The 22,059-nt window shown below is 38.9% G+C and overlaps 1 protein-coding gene across 9 annotated transcripts in view; it reads left to right on the top strand.

Annotated features, from left to right (window-relative positions):
• Positions 1-22,059, top strand: part of DYNC1I1 (dynein cytoplasmic 1 intermediate chain 1) — a 342,240-nt gene that overhangs the window by 115,845 nt on the left and 204,336 nt on the right. For all 9 annotated transcript variants that reach the window (XR_002734626.2, XM_023226604.1, XM_023226602.1 and 6 more), the window contains one exon: positions 198-313. Coding sequence is in view for 8 of the 9 variants with exons in the window: in XM_023226604.1 (XP_023082372.1) it covers positions 198-313 (116 nt within the window). In the remaining variant the exon portion in view is untranslated. The remainder of the gene's footprint in view (positions 1-197; positions 314-22,059) is intronic.

The raw sequence follows: 22,059 nt of genomic DNA, 5'->3' as shown, positions 1-22,059 counted from the left end.
TAAGGGCCAACGTGGGCCAAGAGCCCACATGTCTTGACTTCCAGCCCAGAGGCAGTTCTGCTTCATGATCCTGCCCCTTGCACTCAGAAGCTGAGGGTATTTGTGGTTTGTTTGTTTTAATGCTTGCTTTTATTACTGATAGCTCTTTTGCAAGGAATGCCTCCCCTCTCTAAGCATTTATTCTTTGTTACTTACAGAAGAAGACTGCATAAACTGGGCGTGTCAAAGGTCACCCAAGTGGATTTCCTGCCAAGGGAAGTAGTATCCTACTCAAAGGAGACCCAGACTCCTCTTGCCACACATCAGTCTGAAGGTAAACTATGTCTTCAGCTTATTTTCCTTATTATCTCTGGAGAAATTGCCAGGAAGTAACATCTTCCTTGTTGATTTCCTCTTAAAATAAGAGCTCTTCGTAGGATACAAACTAGTAACACTGAAAGCCAAAGGCTCCTCTGAGTTTGAAAGCTATGGAGAGGGAACTCAGTGATACTCTTCCAAGTGACCTGGCAACTTTAAATTAGATAAACTAAAGAGGTTTATCTCACTACATCGAAATCATGTGAGGAGAACAAAAATCATCAAAGAACAGTATAATAGAAATAGTGCTGAATTTTATCAATAAGAACACATTAAGCATACCTTAAGAATCTTAAGCATACATTAAGATTCATCATTTGCATGGGTTAGCAAACTATAGCCCACCACCTGTTCCCAGAAATAAGGTTCTATTAGAATACAGCCACATCCAACCATGGACATCTGTGGTTACTTTATTGCTGCAGTGGCAGGGTTGAGAGGTTGTGAAAGACACCTTATGGCTCAAAAAGCCTGAAATCTTTACTATAACCTGGCCCTTTACAGAAAACCTTTGCTGACCACTGATTTGGTTTGCCAGTTGAGGTGACAACACACGAGAGTTTCTGACCACAATTTAAAAGTATTTTCCCGTGCAAACTTCCATTGAGGTGAATGGAAATTGAACCCCATAACTTCTTTGTGTATGCCAGAAAATATCAAGTGAAAAAGTCACATACGGATATCAGAGAATCATAAAAATACACTCATAAGAGAAGTCGAAGTTGGTAAATACCTCCTAGAATTCAAAACTTTATCAGAGCAAGATTATGCAAAAGCAGAAGAGGGAGATGTGTATTCTGAAAACAGGAGAAGTGAAAGTTTCGTTGTTAGAGGCTAACGTTGTTATAGCAAAACAAATCCTCTTTTTACTTTATGTTATTTTATTTTTTGGTGTGGTAAAGACGATGTTGGAATTCTGGGTTCCTTGTTGTTATGTAGTAAATATGGACAAAAGCCATGAAATACAAAAATGATTAGCATTCCCCACCTAGTGATTTACAGGAAATATAAAAGTCAGTGCACTTTTGTTTGTGCAAGCTACAGGTTTTCAGTTTTGGTTCTAAATAAATAACGCCAAAAGCAAAGTGAATCAGATTCCTTGAAGTCCGGGGTGCCGTCAGGCATTCTGAAAATCTTTCCTATACAAGCTGTTGTGGGGACAATTCTTTTGTAGCAGGGCCTCCATTTTTCAAGCCCCAGTGAAATGAATTTTAGAAGCAAACAAGTAGCACCCTCTGGTGGTCAGCTTTTCAACCAAGCAACCCAACGAATGAGACCTGTATATTAACGTGGCTGAAAATACAAAGTTGGGGGGAAAAGAAAGAAAAGAAAAAGAAAATACAAAATTAGAAAAGCCTGTGAGAGTTCTCCTAGTCTATCCTTGGGCCTCCAGACAAGAACAGGAAGATTGTTAAAAAACATCCTCACCACCCAACCAAAACATTTGTTTGACTTAATTTGCTGCCAGAGGTATTTGCAGAGCTGTAGCTGGAGGCATGTTTATTTAGCCCAAAACTTGACCCATAGCATAAAGTTATACAACTGAAATAGGAGAAGGAGTGAATTATTTTTTAAAATGTGTTCTTAAGATATTGGAAGTGGTAAAGAAATATTTACAAGGGAAGATAAATTAAGGATGAAAAGGCATCAGCTCTAAAGTTTTAAACTGGAACACATCAAAAGGAAAAGGCTGTACATTCCGTTTTATTACTGCAAGGAGAGCTTGGGAGCCCTCATTATGCTGTGGTCCAAGCAGCAGGAAAGGAGGAATTTATTTCTCAGCCATTGGCAGAAGTTCTTTCTGTTTTGTTCACAAGATCCATCAAGCTTTTTTGTGGTAAAAGGCATTTAGATGGTTCAGATTCCACAATACAGAACCCAAAGCTAGCTACCGTAGTTCTTGACATTTAAGCAGTCCTGGATGGATTTGGACAGAAAAACCTTTCGATTTGGGTTCAGCAAACTGCCCCTCCCCACAGGCAATGATGCCTTGACCCTTGGCTGCCGGCAGTCACCCGGCTGCCTGGCCATCGAGGGTGCTCGTGCTCACTTTCACCTGCTGTGGGGAGGTGGTTGGCAGGAGAGCTGCGCGGAGCAGTGAACACTTGGCAGTGAGGTTCTACCATGCAGCAGATGTGGGCTGGCTCCACTGTGGGGTTTGAGCTGTGGCAATGTTTTCATGACAACTGCGCCTTTCAGTGGCAGAAAACAACTACTGAATTTTATGACACAACGAGGCTGTTGGGTGGCTAACATTTGAAGCTGTGGCATATATAACATCCACTTTGGCTTGCTGTTGCTTATAATGTAGGAAGGCATGCTGATTATTTTTTGTCATTGTTCAACTGTGAGCAGTTTAATGATATTCAAACTAATGATCTCAGAGTATTGATTTGTTCTGCCTCTAATGGATTCTAGTGCATTCAAGTTTTTACACATTCCCATTTTAATTTTGAAAATGAAGGGGTAGGTACTTTGGATTTGCCCAAGCTTAAGTATTCTTTCTCTACTCTGCAGTGCAATGAACATTCTCATCATAGTGGGTATTAATTTTTGATCATAATTATCTGTTATGAGAAACACTCCAGAGTGTGATATAAACAAGCAAGATATAAGTATAAAGTCTCCATGAATACTGTTCTTTCAACAAGGTTAGACCTTCCTTCTCTGCAGGGAAAGAAGGCCAAGAATGGGCAGCACTGACTTGGAGAAGGATACCTTTGCCCCAATATATTTTAAACACATAATTTTATTCCAAGTAGCAAGAAAGGAAAAAGAAATTATGGTCCCCTCCAAGGCTGCCTCTGCATTGCCTATTATGAACCCATTTCTGTACTGACCATGAGGTCCTGAGCTTAGGGAGCCAGTCTTTTGCATCTTTATTATAGAGAGTAAATGACCAACTTATCATAAATACCCAAGAAATGCTGTTGAATGACAAAGATAATGCCAGACATCTCTAGAAACACCAAGTTCACTATGGTCCCCTTGGGGGAATGAGAATTTCTTAATCTGCTGGAAAGATGCAAGCCGCACTGGAGGAAGGAGGAGGAAATTTCCACAACCTGGTGCATAATGCATAGTTTGTTTTGATAGTCACCTGGTATCTTGTGGTCAAGGTTTAATCTCTACTCAGGCCCAGTAGCAATCCAAGACATCTCTCTCAAAAGAAGAGTAGTAATGCAATAAAGAGGCCACGTTATTATTCTAAAATCCAAGCACCTCTTCTGTGAATCACCTCTTAGGGACATTTGTTTGATTTCCCATAGACACTTGAGGTACCATTGGGTCAGCTGGATCATAATTTCCAAGTAGTATAGCCATTTGAAAGTAAAAACTTTTGAACCACTGGGTAAATGGATTGAATAAGTACATGCAAATGTTGAACATGTTGCCTGCAAAACCCAGAATGACCCACTAGGCATTTTGACTCTTAATATTAGAGAATTGAGGTATTCATATATACTTTGGAGTTTATCAGATGACTAGACCAATACAGACTTTCTTAAGGTAGTGGATCCTTATGTTTTCAAAGGTTTTTTCCTCCATCCTCTGGCCTACATAATATCTTAACTAGGTCTTATAGTACCAGCTACAGCTTCCTCTCCAGGTTCTGCTGACATGATGCTCCATGTTGAAGGTGAGATTGTCAAGAGCTACAGATACAGAACTGGCTCAGCCCTGATGTAGGATGATGAAGATGCAAAGAGAAAGGAGCTAGATCTTTGGCTGTCAAGCAAGGCTTAGTGTAGAATATGGTTTGGAGGTACTCCCAGGCCTCCATATTCTTACCTACATTCAATTTCCCATTATTTCCTGATTATTGCTGTCACTTTCACATAGGTCACCTGGTGACACTAGCAATTCCACAGACGTTGTTCAGAAACCCACAGAATTTAAACTTTGCTTTTGACTTTGACATTTTTGTAGACACTTATCACAAGCACAGAAAGTCTGTGGGTCTATGCCTATAGATAAAATATAGAGACTTGAGCCTACCATCTATTTCTTAAAGCTGTCCAGTCCCGTTAGAAGTATCCACCTCACCCTAGTGTCTTTAAATTCTTCATGCCATTTACACTATTCAATAGCAGTGAAAATTTGATCCCTTAAGTCCTTCTTTTCAATGGACACTTGATTAAAGACCACCATAGAAGAAAAATTATGTAGCTATTTGTTACAGTTGACAGATTCCCATTCCTGAACTCTTACTGAATTTTCACTTTCTTTAGCATCAGCCAGGGCAGATAACCAACATCAGCTTCCCATGTGACTGTCTAATGATGGTAGTTTCTGTACCAGACTGAGTTTGTGGTTGCTGACAATAGAAACTAACTCTAATTAAATTTAAACAGAAAAAAAGTTTTGTTGAGAAGATATGAAATACTTAATAGAATTGACAAAAAAAAAAAAAAAAGCCAGAGCATTAGGTTTGAAATAAAAAGTAAATTAGGTAGCTGCTATGGACTGGATTGTGTATCCCCACAATTCGTATATTGAAGGCTTAACCCCTAATATGACTATATTTGGAAAAGGGCTTTTAAGAGATAATTAACGTTAAATGAAGTCATAAGGGTAGGGATCTCTAATTGGTGGCCTTATTAGAAAAGGAAGAGAGAGAGAGAGATCTTTCTCCCTGTGTTTGCATTCACCGAGGAAAGGCTATGTGAGGACACTGCAAGAAGGCAGCTGACTGCGAGCCAGAAAGAGAGCTTTCACCAGAAACTGAACTGGCTGGCACCTTGATCTTGGACTTCCCAGCTTCCAGAACTATGAGAAAATAAATTGTCCTTGTTTAAGCCACCCAGTTTATGCTATTTGTTATGGCAGCCCAAGCAGACTAAGACAGCAGCTAACACAGTAAGATCATACCACTGAACCCTCCTGGTTAGAAGACCTGAGCCTCCTGACTTCCTGTCTCTGGATACTCTCTGTTAGGCTCATGATTTAAACTCTGTAGTCACTACTGCCTTGGAAATCTCTAACTCTCTCTGCCTCTTGACATTACTCCCTCAAGGAAGTCCATTAGCTAGGTCTGGGTTACATGCCCCTGTGTTAGCTGTGAGGGACAAGGCAGACAAATAACTGCCCCAGTTCAGCTTCCCATAATGTTTGGGGATGCTATGACTCAACTTTGATCTATTTTTATATCCTTCCTTTTAAAACAATGGGTGTTTGGATGCTAAGTGGCCAAGAATGTATATTGGAAAAATGCCCACTTTGGTGTAAGGAAAAGAAAAAAAAAAAGGGGGAGGTAAAGAGAAAAATAATATTTATTATGTGTTCAGCACACTCATATACATTATTACACTTGTAGCATTGCTAGAATTTACTCACCTTATAAATCAGAGGTGCAGAGAGAATGCAGTTCCTTTACTTTATCTGCAGCCATTTATAATACTACTAGTTGACATGGAGAAAATATATAAAATAAACAATTTTAGCTCACTTTCTTCTTTTAAACAGTCCCTGTTAGTATGTTCCATTAATCTTGGGTAGAAATGCCCAAACTCATAGTGTCCCCCTCTCATCTGCATCTCTCTCTGAGATCATGACCAATTGTAGAGGGAAGAAAGATGAGGTTTACATGATCTAATGGCCTTAGTGGAGATAGGGAGGATGAGGAACTCTGGCTTTGTGCTAGTCCCTGGCAGCATGCTGGCTGACATCTGTTGCCCTCTGGCATGATGTCCTTTGTCCGTCTGGGCACTGGCACCCTGTGCTAGAGTGTGTAGCTGGTGAACTTGTGATTTGTTCTTTTGGCTTAGCGTGGCAATGTTCCTAGGGAGCATTGGCTGTCTCTCTTTTGATGATTTAGTCTCCTCTTAGCTGTCAGTGTCTCCAGACCTTGAGTCGATGCCTTGTGTCCTTTCGCCATCCTAGAGGTCTACCTTCAGCCCATGCCATGCCTTTATCCACCACAGCAGCTCTCTTGGCATACTGACTCTCACTTTATTGCCCATGCCTCAGAATATTTAAGGGAGGTCCTCAACTGTTCTTCTCTTAGTCTTATCATGCCAGTCACCCCCAGGGAGGCTCAGATGCCTGTGGTGAATAAGATCTACTGCATGATGGTCTCCTCTTAGATTCCCAAAAAAAGGAGTGTGGTTCAAAAACTCTGTGCTCATTCCTCCTCTTAGTTTAACACTCCACCTCTCCTAATGCTTCCCACAGAAAGTGAAAATCTAGATATATCTGAAACTTTGTCTCTTCTTCTTCCAAAATGCTCCTATCTGGAAAAAATTCCCCTGTTTAACGTCTTTCAATTTATATCTTCATTCTACCATGGAGTCTCAAGGTTTTATTGTTCTGGATAGGAGTGATCTTGGTAGTTATTGATATTTTAAATGGTAAGGAAAAAAACTGGAATATCCTTTCTCCCTCAATTAAACTTGGCTCTCAAACTACAGTGGGATTACAAAATTCAATTTTTTGAGACGGTAGCTGAGTTTTACTTTAGCTGTTTTATTTTCATTCTTCTATATCAAATTCTAATCTCTCTACTGACAAATAAGTGCCCTAGGTACACTAGGGTGAATATCATTTCATTCACAAAGACAAACAGAAAAGCATATTAGTAATTTTCAAATATAAGCCCCATTACACACCAAAATTGTTTTTGCCCACCTCTCATAATCAATGACACAGTCAAGAAATAGCAGAACTAAATAATATTACAAGGCATAGCAAACCCATGTGAAATGCTCCATAAATCTGCTTCCCAGTAAAACTGGTAAAAATGATAAACAACAAAACAGAAACCGCACAACTATTTAAAATATCTGGGAGCAGTCCTAATAGCATACAGCATACAGCAAGTAAAGAAAGAAAGAAAGAAGAAAGAAAGAAAGAAAAACGTTTATCTGATAAAACTAATAACAACTTGGTAAAAACAGGAAGATTCTGTGGCATTTGAATCATGCTCCACTCCCTCCTTGCCCCCAATTCAACTTTAAGAAAACTCTACTTCAGGTGGATGCAGCAGAGAACACAGAGCTACCTCTCCTGCCAGCTCCCAGTTGGAGAGCTACTGTGTCTTCCTGGAAGAGGCAAGACATTAGCCCCAGCTACTTGTTTCAGGAGATAAGTTCCAGGCAATTGTGAATACAAGGTGGGGACTCCCTTTTTCAGCCCAACACTGACTTGAGGGATAGAGATTTTACCTTGGGTTCAACATGCTGAGAACATGGGACCCCAATTTTCTTCACCATGGTCCATGTGTAAAGCAGAGGTTTCATGGTGGGAAAAGCAAGCTAAGTAGTCCAGAAGCAATAGCAGCACCCCACTCTCCCACACACTCCACTGCTAAAGCAAGAGTGTCACTCAGAAAGAAATGTGCCATTGTCCCTTCCCCCAGCTCCAGAATCTTGGTGCAGAGATTTTGACCAGGGAGAGAGGCAGATCAAAATCAGAGAGCTCAGAATCTCTTTTCAAAAGAGCTAACATTATTTTCAATGTTCAAGCCTGACGGCATCCACAAAACAATCAAGGTAGTGGTGTAAAGCAATTAAGAAAAGACTGGTAGGTGTGCTAAATGTGTAGCTAAGCTGAAACAGATAGTTTACCAGACAGAACCAGGAAAACAGACAGCTAAAAAGAGCCCTTCTGGGATCACAACACATCTCAAAAACTGATCTCAAAAACTATAAATTAAATTCAGGCTTATTTCAACCTGTAGAGTAATTTGTGCCCCAGGGCAGTGTTGAAAACTATAGAGCAACAATTATGGAACTCAATGGCAGTGAATGAGTGAAACTGAACAGTTGATGTGATCAGAGAAAGGAACTGCTAAGTGGACTACAAAAACCTGTTACCGCGTGATAACTATGCACATGCCCAAGGCTGTGCCCTTCCAGGATCAGTATGAGAGGATTCACACTATGGGAGGACAAGGGAGAACAGACTTCACCAAAATAGCGCAACCAATCACTAAACAAATAAGCAAGCAAATAACAATAACAAACCTGGGGGCTGGGAGGACTGATATCCAGTGCTACAATATATTATCAAAGTCAATTTCTTTAAAAAAATACATATATATATATATACATGAGGCATACAAAGAAGCCAGAAACTCTGACCCCTACACAGGCAGGGATGCAGGCAACATAAACTGCCTATGAGAGCAACAAGATGGATTTAACCAAGACTTCAAAGTTGTGTATGTGTTTACGTGTTTTTTCAAAGAACTAAAAGAAACCATACTTAATGAAGTAAATGGAAGTATGATTACTATATTTCACCAAATAGAGCTAGAAATTTTTTTGAAAAAAAGAACCAAATGTAGATTCTAGAGTTCAGTACAAAAACTGAAGTGAAAAATGCATTAAAGGCATATAAACAAACATTGAACTAATAGAAGGAAAGAGTTAGCAAACTTCAAGATAGATTGATAGGTAGTCTGCAGTCTGAAGATGAGAAAGGATAAACAATGAAGAGAAACTAAGAGATCCTCAGTGAAATGTGGGATACCATTAAGCAAATCAGCCTACATGTAACAGGAATGCCAGAAGGGTAGATCAAAGAAAAAGGAGTAGAAAATATTCAAATAAATAATGGAATAAAATTTCTCAAACTTGATGAAAAACTTTAACTGTAAACCTAACAGGCTGTAAACTCCAAGTAAGATTAAAGCAAAGAGTTCCACAGACACAGCATGGTACAAATGCTGAAACCCAAAGACAAGGAAAATATCCTGAAAGCAGCAACAGAAAATGAATTTCCACTTACAAGGGAACCCCAATAAAATAAACTGCAGACTTCTCATCAGAAATAAGGATGACCAGAAGACAGTGGTGTGGTGTATTCCTAGGACTCAAAGAAAAAAAGAAAAAAATAACCACAACTATCAATCAAGAATCATTACCTAGCAAAGCTATCTTTCAAAAATGAAGGCAAAATAAAGACATTCACTTCTTTGAGAAATTCGTAGCCACAGACCCACCTTACAAGACATATAAAAGAAAGTTATTCAGACTGAAAGTGACTGACCCCAGGGAGGAATTCAAATCTATAGGGAAAATCAAAGAGCACGAGTAGCGGTAGCTATGTAACTATAAAAGATAGTATACGTACATCTTTCTTTTTTCTTTTCCTTCTCTTATTTAAATAGCAGTGATATAAAATACTATACCTATAATTGTATTATTTGGCCTATAACCTATAGAAAAGTAATATATTTTCTAATAACAGTACAAAGAAGGTGAGTGGGAGCACTTTGTTGTTTACAGAAATTCTCCATTGTTCTTTTTTTGGCTGAAATTCTGTAGTCTATAGTAACTAGAATTAAAACTCTTACATGAAAAAGAGTCTTATATTTTGGTGATAGTAGGGAAATGAAGAAGAAGTAATTATGGGGAGAGGATCAGCAAAAGGAAAGTAAGTGATAAAATGATCAAACAGTAAAAAGAGAGTCATGCTTAGCTCTCGTGGCATAAAACAAGAAAGAAAGTCGTTAACAAATAACTAGTCAAAGACATGGAAATGAGGGCAGAAGAGCTCTGTGTGGCCTCCATACATTTTAGACAGTTAAGGGTCAAAATCTTGCATATCTAGTTGAAGGTATTAGAAATTCAACCATATGACCTAGGCTTCATGGGGGGTACATTAAGAGAAGAATACCTACTTCCCTTTTTCTGGTATCCAGAAAGAGCAAGCTTCCATCAAACTTCTGACTTGTATGCCTTTCTTTTCTCCTTCTAATAGAGAGATAATTGTAGGAAGGTAATTGTCCAACATTTTTTGATTGGATGTAACTAACTTATCAATGGTTCTAAGCATGAAGAATTTGGTCTCTTTCTACTAACCTTCTCCCCAGACCAGTTAGAGGTAAGTGTTTGCTCTGCCATATAGGAGCTGTTCCAAGCTCTAGAATCTGGAGGGAAGAAGTAGTAAGTCCAGTTTTACTTTCACAGTAACATAATTGTCAACCTATTCCTTATTACTAGTAATGATGATAGTTTGGCCTTTATTTGTTTTATTCCTGTTCTTATTTTTCAATTAATTCAGAACTTGGACAGGAAAAAGTGGTACTATTTCAAAACCCCAACACCTTGGCACATTGCCTGGAAATCTAATCCAGTCTTCCCACATGGTAAGAGAGAATTCCACCAACTGAACACACTTCCTGTCCACATCTGATGTTTCTGTCAATGTGAAGTCCATTCGTGGAATACTCTTAGCTTCTTGCCACCCCTTTACCACTTCACTCTACCCTGCAGACTCCACCCCCAGAGGAGGTGAAATGATTTATCCAGTTGGTAGGTTTGCAAAAGTGACCTGGGCAATTTCAGGCCACCTCCAGTTTTTTTCCTGGGGGAGCCAGCATACCTGTAGGGGTTATAAGTTACTTTCTTCTCCTCTGTGCCATGAGTCATACTCAAGTCACATGCAAGAGGGGATGCCTGTCAAGTCCAGCCTTACCTGTGAGAGAGTGGGTAAATCTACCTATTTCAGGAAATCAATTAGCAGATCCATTTGGCTTTCTTCATAACCTGCATTTTCTTTCTTTCTTTTTCTTTCTTTCTTTCTTTCTTTCTTTCTTTCTTTCTTTCTTTCTTTCTTTCTTTCTTTCTTTCTCTTTCTCTTTCTTTCTTTCTCTTTCTTTCTTTCTCTCTTTCTTTCTCTTTCTTTCCTTCCTTCCTTCCTTCCTTCCCTTCCTTCCCTTCCTTCCCTTTCTCCCTCCCTCCCTTCCTTCCTTCCTTCCCTCCCTCCCTCCCTCCCTCCCTCCCTCTTTCTTTCTTTTCTCTTTTCTTTTCTTTTTTTCCCTTTTCTTTTCCTTCTTTCTGAGACAGAGTCTTGCTCTATCATCCAGGTTGGAGTGCAGTGATGTGATCTCTGCTCACTGCAACCTCCGCCTCCTGGGCTCAAACGATTCTCTTGCCTCGGCCTCCCGAGTAGCTGGGATTACAGGTGCACACCACTATGCCCGGCTAATTTTTGTATTTTTAGTAGAGGTAGGGTTTCACCATATTGGCCAGACTGGTCTCAAACTCCTGATCCTCGTGATCCGCCCATCTCAGCCTCCCATAACCTGCATTTTCACTCGTTCTTTATCAACAATGAAAGTGTTATTTTGGCCTCCCTCCATTTTTTATCTTTCTCTTATTTCTCATTTGGATGCTATTTATTTGATCCTCTTAAGAATCTCAAACAGTAGAAGGAAAATTATGTCAAGATGTCAGTTCTGAAGAAATCAAAGTACTGAAGATAATATTAATGACCATAGGTAATTACACAAGAAAGAGTAACTTAGGCAGAGGAAAGAGGGTTATATTCTAGGGACAAGGAAAGAGCCCATTTGTAGAAGTGGATTGATTACAGGGTCAGTGTGGAAGCAGCAATAAAGTCACCTTGATGCTGAGCCCTGAAGTCCTTTTAATTCTCTGTGAATATGTGTCAATGCTGAGCCTGTGTGTGAAGGTACTAACTGTGTAGGTTTGTGAGGGAAGAGAGCCAGGAAGCTTGCTATACTTGATGACTTATTTGACAAGGAAAAAGAAAACAAAAAAAGTAAAACCTGATCTCTGTTACCACAGAGCCACAGCATGAAATAAAGGTGGGCAGATCATGAGACCAGGAGATTGAGACCATCCTGGCTAACATGGTGAAGCCCTGTCACTACTAAAAAAAAAAATACAAAAAATTAGCCAGGCATGGTCCCAGCTACTCAGGAGGCTGAGGCAGGAGAATGGCGTGAACCTGGGAGGCGGAGCTTGCAGTGAGCTGAGATGGTGCCACTGCACTCCAGCCTGGGTGACAGAGCGAGAACTTCAGACGATTTTGTTGCAGTAAGATATATCAGACTGAAAACCTTTCATTTGCCTAAAGGAAGGTAGATCTTGGACTATTCGGGAACAAATGATCTCTTTCAATAGCTCAAAACTTGTAGTGTGGCATTTGTTTTCTTGTGATCATTAGAGCAAGTGTTCATTTTCATCTTGAGTGTGGCATACTGGAGGCTCAGGCTAATTATTTTTCTGGTAGTGGGAAATAAGATTGAACCAATGGCTCAAAGCAAGTGAGAATAACCTTTGATTCCCTCTACTTGATTATTCTCTAGTGTCATATGGCAGCCCCTGGCAGCCCATTCACATTTCTTGATTAAGTAAGCAGTTTGGGTCAGGCATATGGTCATGCATCTAATAGTTCTCTGGATAATATTAGTTCCAAGGTAAGAAAGAAAATATAGTTAGATGTGTATGAATTTATAATTTATTAACTGTTTACAGGGGTGGGATTTGCATTGCACATTGCTACCCTCATAACTCCCATTTGTTTGATATATGCTGTGGGTGAGGATACCATATTTATATGTATTTTTTCATCTTCAGCAGAACCATTTAACATTTCCTTCCTTTCCTATTTCCTCCAGTATGTTCTCTATTTCCAAAACCATCTTCATTCCATTTTCTTTTGTTTAGGATCATAAATTTCACATCTCCTGTCAACCTTTTTGTCAAGAGGATATTGTGAAGATAAAATGACAAAATGGTTGGAAAAAATACTTTTCTTTGGACTATTATTTCAATAATAGGTATTGTTTTGCTGCTGAAGGACTGAGAAAAGTTATATGGATACCAATTTTCCCCTCATAAAGTAGATCGAGACAATGTTCTTGCCGAAACTGGGTATTTCTTAGTGATGTTGAGCTTTGGGAGGTGTCTATTTTCTCCAGAAGAGGTCAAAGAGATACACCATATTTCTTAAAGTCCTAGAGAGAAAGTTTGAGCATCGGTTTCCCTCTATCCATAGTTCATTCACAGTGGTAGCCTCAGCAGTCATCCAGCAGAACTAGTGTCCCCATCATCTTCAGGTGCTCTGAGTAAGTAGTGATTTGGGCTGCTGTAGAGATCCTTGGGTGGGCTGGCAGTGACACATCTTCCAGTAATCATTACTAGAAGTGTCAGCCTAGGCAAATTCATGTTCATCTGGGACGATTTTCTCTTACTTTGTTTAAATTTAACCCAGATCTTGAGATCCAAATGTTATATTGAATATTAGTGAGGTACAGCGAAATTTGAAGAGGTGGAAAAAGCTTTCCTTTCCACCCTTACAGAGACAACACACTGAGGAAATAGGACTCTCCCTCATCTATTTAGGTAATCCTTGGCTTGGCATATTTGGGTAAGAAAATGAAAGGTTGCCTACATAGTTGAAATCTCTCGTCACATTATATCATCTGAAGCCTATTTGTACGTTGGGATCATTTTATTTGGTTTTGGTTAGGCATAAAAGTGTTCTGTGGTCTCCTCTTTTTTCAAGGCCTTCTGGCTTTTGGAAAATTGAGTGATTTCATCCCTGTCCGTGTTTCCTAGTGAAATCCTGTATTTTTACTCAAATTACTTGATCAATTAGTTATGTCAGCTGCCCAAAATGTGCCGTTTTATTAATAGCACCTTTTATCAACTCATTGGAATTAGAAATTGCAACCATGGTTTGAGGCTGGTAACATCTTGCAATAATTTATAAATATTACTTTTAAAAAAGACCTCACAATTGCTCATTCGTGAACTTTTTGGATGTGTCCCTGTGTGAGAAATTGCATTTGTATTATTATTAGTTCTGACACACTGGATTAGATCTTGGCTATTGTTAAGTGGTTCTATCTGCCCTCAAATCTACCGAGAGACACAGCATTTTAAATGAATTTAATTAAAATGGCATGCGATTTATAGAGCTGCCTCCAGTCAGTATGCCATTCTTCTTGACTGAATGGAGTTTCTACTAATGTATAATGATGTTTTATGTGAGAGATGTTTGAAACTTCTTCATAGTGGCCCCAAGGTAGTTTCTGTGGAATGACATGGTGGTGAAATTTTAAAATTCTAAAAATCCTTTTATACTTAAGTGAGTCATGTTTACACTAACTAATGTATGCATAAATGTGTTAAATATGTTTGTCGAAGCTGTGAGAGACATGGATTGTATTTCAGCACCAGCAACATGTTGGCAGTGAGAGATTTTTAAGAAATTCAAATCTGGCAGCAGTTTGGAAGATCTGAGGAAAGATATATGGATACCAATAATATGTATTATTCTTTGAAGTATGAAAAAAGACCATCGTGGAATTTCCTCTTAAAATTAGTTCCTTTGGTCAACTAGTTTTAATGGTTCTCCCCTAAGAAACAAGAATTATACATAAAGGTGATTCTCAGCATCAGTTTAAAACAAAGTCTTGGAAAATATCAATAATAGAAGTTTATGTTCTTTAAATGAAGATATTTTTTGCATTTTTGAATATTTTTAAAAGATAATTTGTTCAATAAAACTTTATAGAGGGCTCCGTCTCAAAAGAAAAAAACAACAACAAAAAAACTTTATAGAGGGAATCAGTGAAGCCATGTGACTGAATAGACTCAAATTCTGATTCTGGAAATTGATCTTTGATGGTAATAATAGGAGAACTGCAGGGAAGTTATCTTGACCCATTTTCTTCCACAGTCGGTCTTTTAAAATGACACTACTGAGAAAGGCAGTCTTTGCATCATCTTTATTAAGTACACAACAAAATATCTGGCAATATTGTAGACCCCAGCGGGACATGGTTACAGAAGAAGTGGTTCAGCGGAAGGGAGTAAGCTCCAGGTAAACATGCAGCACAAATGAGGAAGAATTTCCAGGACATGGAAACTAACAGGTAAGAGAGACAAGCTCAGATTGGAGGAGCTCACCTCAGCCTCTCAAAGTGCTAAGATTACAGACATGAGCCACCACACCCGGCCCTTCATTTTTTTTTTCTAAGAAACAGAGTTTTGCTGTGTTGCCCAGTCTGGAATCCACTAGCACGATCATAGCTCACTGTAGCCTTCCAGTGAGCAAGGAAGAAAACAATGAACTTTCCATGGGAAGAGAGTTGAAATAAAGGAAGGTCATGAGAATCTGAGGCTGTGATTTCTTAAGAGGAAGTCAATGAAATGAACTACAGGCATCAACAGTGAAGAGAGGTTAAAGGATAATAGAGACAACAGCTCATAGGCTACATACACAGCAGTATTCTCTCTTTCTCCTCAACCTCAGTAAAAGCTAATCTACCTCATTGTTTTGAAGATCAAATGTAGTCAATATAAAAAAAATCATGTAAGATGCTTAGTACAATATATGGTACATTACAAGTACTCAAGCCTTTTAAAAATTACCATTTGCGCATATTCTAACTAGATGTCTTTCTTAATGTTTCCATAAAATATTCCATATATTGATTCAAAATTAACAAACATCTTTTCGTTTCTAGAAACCCTGTGTTTTCTCCTGATCTGAATAGCATGTCATTCTAGAATTGTTATTGTGAGATGTTTCTCCTTCTTCCTTCTTTCTTTTTTCTTCCTTCTTCCTTCTTCCTTCCTCCTTCCTCCTTCCTTCCTCCTTCCTCCTTCCTTCCTCCTCCTCCTCCTCCTCCTCCTCCTCCTCCTCCTTCTTCTTCTTTTCAGAAATGGAGTCTCAGTCTGTCGCTCAGGCTGGAGTGCAGTGGCGTGATCTTGGCTCACTGCAACTTCCACCTCCCAAGTTCAAGTGATTCTCCTGCCTCAGCCTCCCAGTTAGCTGGGAATATAGCCACCCACCATCACGCCTGGCTAATTTTTTGTTTGTTTGTTTGTATTTTTAGCAGAGATGGGGTTTTGCCATGTTGACCAGGCTGGTCTCAAATGCCTGACCTCGAGTGATCCATTCGCCTCAGCCTCTCAAAGTGCTGGAATTACAGACATGAGCCACCACGCCCTGCCCTTCATTTTTTTTTTTTTTTTCTAAGAGACAGAGTCTTACTGTGTTACCCAGTCTGGAGTCCAGTGGCATGATCATAGCTCACTGCAGGCTCAACCTCCTGGGCTCAAAGGATCCTCCCTTAGCCTCCCAAGTAGCTGAGGAAACAGATGCATGCCACCATGTCCAGCTAATTTTTTTATTTCTTAATTTTTTGTAGAGACAGGGTCTCACCATATTGCCCAGGCTCTTTTCAAATTCCTGGCCTCAATCAATCCTCCTGCCTTAGCCTCCCAGAGTGCTGGGATTACAGATGTAAGCCACTGTGCCTGGTCTTGATTTTACTTAGCTCCTTAAAAAAACAAAAGTAGTTTTAGGTAGTGGTATCTCTTCCAAAAATATCATTATCAGAAAGAAAGACATTTTTAAAAACCCACAACATATTTATTCTTTGCACTTAATTTTTTGGCCTCCAACTTTGGGAGATGAAAATAATCTCTCTGAAGAAAACATAAACTACCAAAGTTCATACTATAAATCCTACTTTTAAGATCTGGGTACCATTGTTTAATATAGCATAGCAGCTATCCTTATTGAGCTATTACTTGCCCAGTACAATATGCATTCTACATATTTCCTCTATAGTCTTCACTTCTATGCTAAACAAATTGTATTATTCTACAATTTTATAAAGAAACTAAGACTCAGGCCGAAATCAGTGGCCCACACCTATAATCCCAACACTTTGGGAGGCCGAGGCAGGCGGATCACTTGAGGCCAGGAGTTCAAGACCAGGCTGGCCAACATGGTGAAACCCCATCTCTACTAAAAATTCAAAAATTACCAGAGCATGGTGTCATGCCTGTAGTCCCAGATACTCGGGACACTGGGGCGGGAGGATTGCTTGAACCAGGGAGGTGGAGGTTGCAGTGAGCTGAGATGGCACTACTGCACTCCAGCCTGGGTGATAGAGCAAGACCTGTCTCAAAAAACAAAGCAAAACAAAACAAACAAGCAAAAAATCCACACTCATAAAAAAAAAATTAAGACTCAGAGAACTTAACTTGCTAGCAAATAACCAAGCCAGGATTCACACTCAGCACCTCCTGACTTTAAGTTTCTTCCCATGATGCCATTCTGCCTCAAACCAGGCAGCCAGTCTCCTTAAGAAGACAACAATTTTTTCTCAAAATATTTTGACATTAGTGAATTAACCAAGTATGCCACTTGTCTGACTATGCAAATCCTTACCAAGGAAACAAAGTGCAAAAGAGTTGAGGAAGTTCCAGACAATGGAAACACAATAGGCAAAAAGACATTTCAGTTTTATTTGGAGAACATATTAAAGGAGCAGTAATGATCACAGAGAACAAGCTGGAAACACTTCCTTATGAGTGATTGTATTCTGTTTCTATGGTAACTAGACATGGCAGAGAAAGTCAATGCCTCCTTTCTGTTTACTCAATCTGTATGAGCTCAATGTATATGACAGGGCAGTTTTCAACAAAGAATAATTCAAAGAGACAGCCCTGATCATGTCACCCCTGCTAAAAACTTTCCAGGATTCTTGGCTAAGTGCAGGACACCTTGTGGGCATAGGAGGTCCTCTAGTGTGTAACACTCACCTACTCAGCCAGTCTCATATCCTGCTCTCCACAGTTCTGTCTCTATGTTCTGGTCCATTCTGATATGCACCCAATCTGGGCTGCATATTAGAATCATCTAGGGAACTTTAAAAATATACAGATGTCTGGGCTTCATGAACCCCAGGGATTCTGATTTAATGGTCTGGGGTAGGGTCTTAAAATCTCTCCAGGTAATTAGAATGCACAGCCAGGATTGAGAGGATCACTGATCTAATCAAAGAGGATTCTAAAAACTACTTCATTCTCCTGACTCTACACTTTATGCTAAAGCCCTTCCTTTCTCCTGAAAGATCTTTTCTCTCTCCTCCCCTTTCACCTTCTCTGGCCAACTATACCTTTTAAATTCTTTTCATCTTGTAAAGTGCTTCTCCAATGCCTTGAAGCTTTTTTAAATTCCCCATCCTCTTTTTAGTTGAACATAGCATCTCTTTCATTTAAACTTTTAAAATGTGTTTTTACCCCTCTTATAGCATTTATATTTCCTATCACTACCTCCTATCACCCTTCTCTATGAGCAAGGACTAGATTTTGCAGATTTTTTAATATACTAAAGACTCAATAAAAAATTAAATACCTGTATTTCAAAGGTTGCAAAATATCTTTACACAGATCTTTGGAGAAAAGAGTTAATATTCTCCATTTCTGATGATGATTGAATTGAATTCAAGACTGGTGTCCATCTCCTAATAGTGAGAATGCTTATTTTAGAGCCTGCAAGACCCCCGGTACTGTATTTAGAATGGTGTATGGTCTTGGGTGCATTATTTTCAGGAGAGTTTCCATAGCTTTAATCAGATTCTTAAAGTTACCCATCTATGATTCATTGACATGTTAAAGCTGCTATCCTACAAGATGAATCTTCAGAGGCTCGGTGTTCAGTGGTGACAGTGGCCTTGATTTGACACTGTTTACTGGACACTAACCTTCCATTTCTCTTTCTGCCATAATTTTAGATCACCTCACCTCCATTTAGGTTGAATGCCTTCATGAAAATGTTAGTACTCTAAAGACTAATCAAGAATAACACCTATCATTTGGATGATTAAATATTTTTAAATGAAAGATAAAATTAGGCCAGGAGTGGCGGCTCACGCCTGTAATCTGAACACTTCAGGAGGCCAAGGTGGGCAGATTGCTTGAGCCCAGGAGTTCAAGACAAGCCTGGCCAACATGGCAAACCCCATCTCCACAAAAAATACAAAAAGTCTAGCTGAACGTGGTAGTGCACGCCTGTAGTCCCAGCTACTTGGGAGGCTGAGGATCGCTTGAGCCCAGGAGGTTGAGGCTACAGTGAACCATGATCATGCCATTTTAGTCCAGCCTGGGCAACAGAGTGGGACCCTGTCTTTAAAAATAATAATGAGAAACAAAATTAAAGGTACTTTTGTTATTGGCTCAGAAAAAGTGTAAATTCCCATCTTGGTTAGGTGATAAATGCATAGTGTCTTTGCCACCATTGTCCTCCACAGAGAAAAGTGCTCATATGCATGTGTATGTGTGTGTGTTTTGTATGGATATTTTAGCAAAATGTGATTTTTCTTAGACAAAAAAATTGCCAAAGGCCTGGTTGTCTGCAAAAGGAATAAAAGTCATTTCGGCAGGCCACCTCTGAGTTTCTTAGGTTTCATTATTTGCTGCTGAAATATTTGAGACTAAAACAACAACAATCAAAACATGACTTAGTAGCTGTTAGAAGTAATTTTTCTTCTTCTAGGCACAAAATAGCCAGAAAAGCATCTGTCTTCTCAATTGAACTGATTTGTAATTCTAGAATGTAAGAGGAAAAAACTGGAAGGACCTCCACTTAAATCTGTAATTTTGGTAATTCAGAAGTAACGTGACACAAGGAAGTTTGATCATTGATCAGTTCAGCCTGGGGGAATCTCCTTTCAAGAAATGAGAATGCTTGGGAGAGGTCGTTGGAAGAAGCTGCAATTGGGGTTTGACCTGAATAAATTGAAATAGAACATGGGAGATATTACCTAGCGAGCCTAGTAAAAATTAGCAAGCTAAAGATAAGAGTTAGCAGTATATATATTCACATATGTATGGCTGTATACTCAAAATTGTTGCAAAGTGTGAACATCAGACTTGCTGATATGCCTCGTTATAAAAAAGGGTTGGCATTAAAATTCAGAATTTTCAAAACACAAAAATTAGAAGGTGATTACTCACGTTTTTAAAAGAACTCTTTGCCTTAAAAAGAATCTACCACATTATTCCATTAAAAATACCCCTTATAGAAAAGACTCCCTAGTCAATAAATAGTGCTGGGAGAACTGGCTAATCATATGCAGAAGACTGAAAATGGACTCCTATTTTACACCATACACAAAAATCAACTCAAGATGGATTACAGACTTAAAATGTAACTTACAAAGCTATAAAAACCCTGAAAGTTAACCTAGGCAATACCATTCAGGACATAGAAACTGGCAAAGATTTCATTTTCATACCAAAAGCAAACAACAAAAGCAAAAATTGACAAATTGGATTAAACTTAAGAGCTTCTGCACAGCAAAAGAAACCATCCACAGAGTAAATAGACAACCTACAGAATGGGAGAAAATATTTGCAAACTATTCATCATCTGACAAAGGTCTAATATCCAGCATCTATAAAAAAAAAAACTTTAACAAATTTACAACAACAACAACAACAAAACCCCATTTTTAAAAGTAGGCAAAGAACATGAATAGACACTTCAAAAGAAGACATATATGTGGCCAACAAGCATATGAAAAAAAGCTCAACATTACTGATCATTAGAGAAATGCAAATCAAAAACACAATGAGATACCATCTCACACCAGTCAGAATGTCTATTATTAAAAGGTCAAAAACTAACCGGTGCTGGCAAGGTTGCAGATAAAAGAGAATGCTTATACACTGTTGGTGGGAGTGTAAATTAGTTTAACTGTTCTGGAAAGCGGTGTGGCAATTCCTGAAATAGCGAAAAACAACTCCCATTCAATCCCATTACTAATATATCCAATGTAATAAATAATTCTACCATAAAGCCATGTGCATGTGTATGTTCATTGCAGCACTATTCACAATTGCAAATACATGGAATCAATCTCAATGCCCATCAGTGTCAAAGTGGATAAAGAAAATGTGGTACTTACATACCATGGAATACTATGCAGCCATAAAAAGAATGAGATTATGTCCTTTGCAGGAACATGGATGAAGCTGGAGGCCATTATCCTTAACAAAAATGAAGGAACAGAAAGCCAAATACCACATGTTCTCACTTTAAGTGGGACTTCAATGATGAGAACACATGTACACATAGAGGGGAACAACAGATACTGGGACCTCCTTGAGGGTGAAGGGTGAGAGGAGGAGAAAGGGAGAGGATCAGAAAAAGTAACTATTGAGTACTAGGCTTAGTACATGGGTGAGAAAATAATCTGTACAACAAACCCCTGTGACCCAAATTTACCTGTATAACAAACCTTCAGATGTACCACTGTACCTAAAATAAAAATTTAAAAAATAAATAAAATTAAATTAACGAAATGCTCTTGAAAGTACGTTAAAATTGCCATTTGGTTAATTTCAGAGGTTTTCATACTTCATTGTGCATTGTAGTCACCAGAAATGTATGTTAAAAATTAGGTTGCTCAGCCTCCCACCCTCGGAATTTCTGATTCAGAAGGTTTGGGATGGGTCCCTAAAATCTGCATTTTGAACAGGTTCTCTGGTCTGGGCACCAGTTTGAAAACTGTTGGTTTATTAAAATTCTTCCTCAACATAGTTTATTAGAAAAAAATCTATGAAGTAACAGAAAGTAAACCTACAAGTGATTTTTAGTGGATGTAATGTGCTGAATTGTGTATCCCCCCAAATTTCATATTCTGAAGTCCTTACCCCCAGTAGCTCAGAATATGACTGTATTTAAAGGTAGAGTCCTTAAAGAAGTAATTAAGTTAAAATGAGGTCATTAAGGTGGGCCTTCATCCAACGTATGACTAGTGTCCTTATAGGAAGGGGAAATTAGGACCCAGGCACACACATAGGAAAGCCCATGTGAAGAAACAGGGAGAAGGTGGTCATTTACAAGCCAAGGAAAGAGGACACAGAAGAAACCAGCCTGCTGACACCTTCACCTGGATTTCTAGCCTCCAGACTGTGAAGAAATATATTTCTGATGTTTGATCTCCCTCATCTGTGGTCCTCTGTTATGGGTCTAGTAAGCTAATATAGATTGTGGGCTTCAAAATAAAATAGCTATTTAGAAAATGTATTCAACGGTTTTGCATTTGGTCTAAGGGTAAAAATCAAAAGTGGTAGTAAAGTAAGAGAAGCAAACAGAGAAAAATGCACTCTTTTTTTTTTTTTTTTTTTTTTT

This window comes from Piliocolobus tephrosceles, chromosome 8 (assembly GCF_002776525.5).
Source record: "Piliocolobus tephrosceles isolate RC106 chromosome 8, ASM277652v3, whole genome shotgun sequence".
In the NCBI taxonomy this organism is placed as follows: domain Eukaryota; kingdom Metazoa; phylum Chordata; class Mammalia; order Primates; family Cercopithecidae; genus Piliocolobus; species Piliocolobus tephrosceles.
Note: the sequence above shows the minus strand (reverse complement) of the source record. Positions and strands in the feature narration are given on the sequence as shown.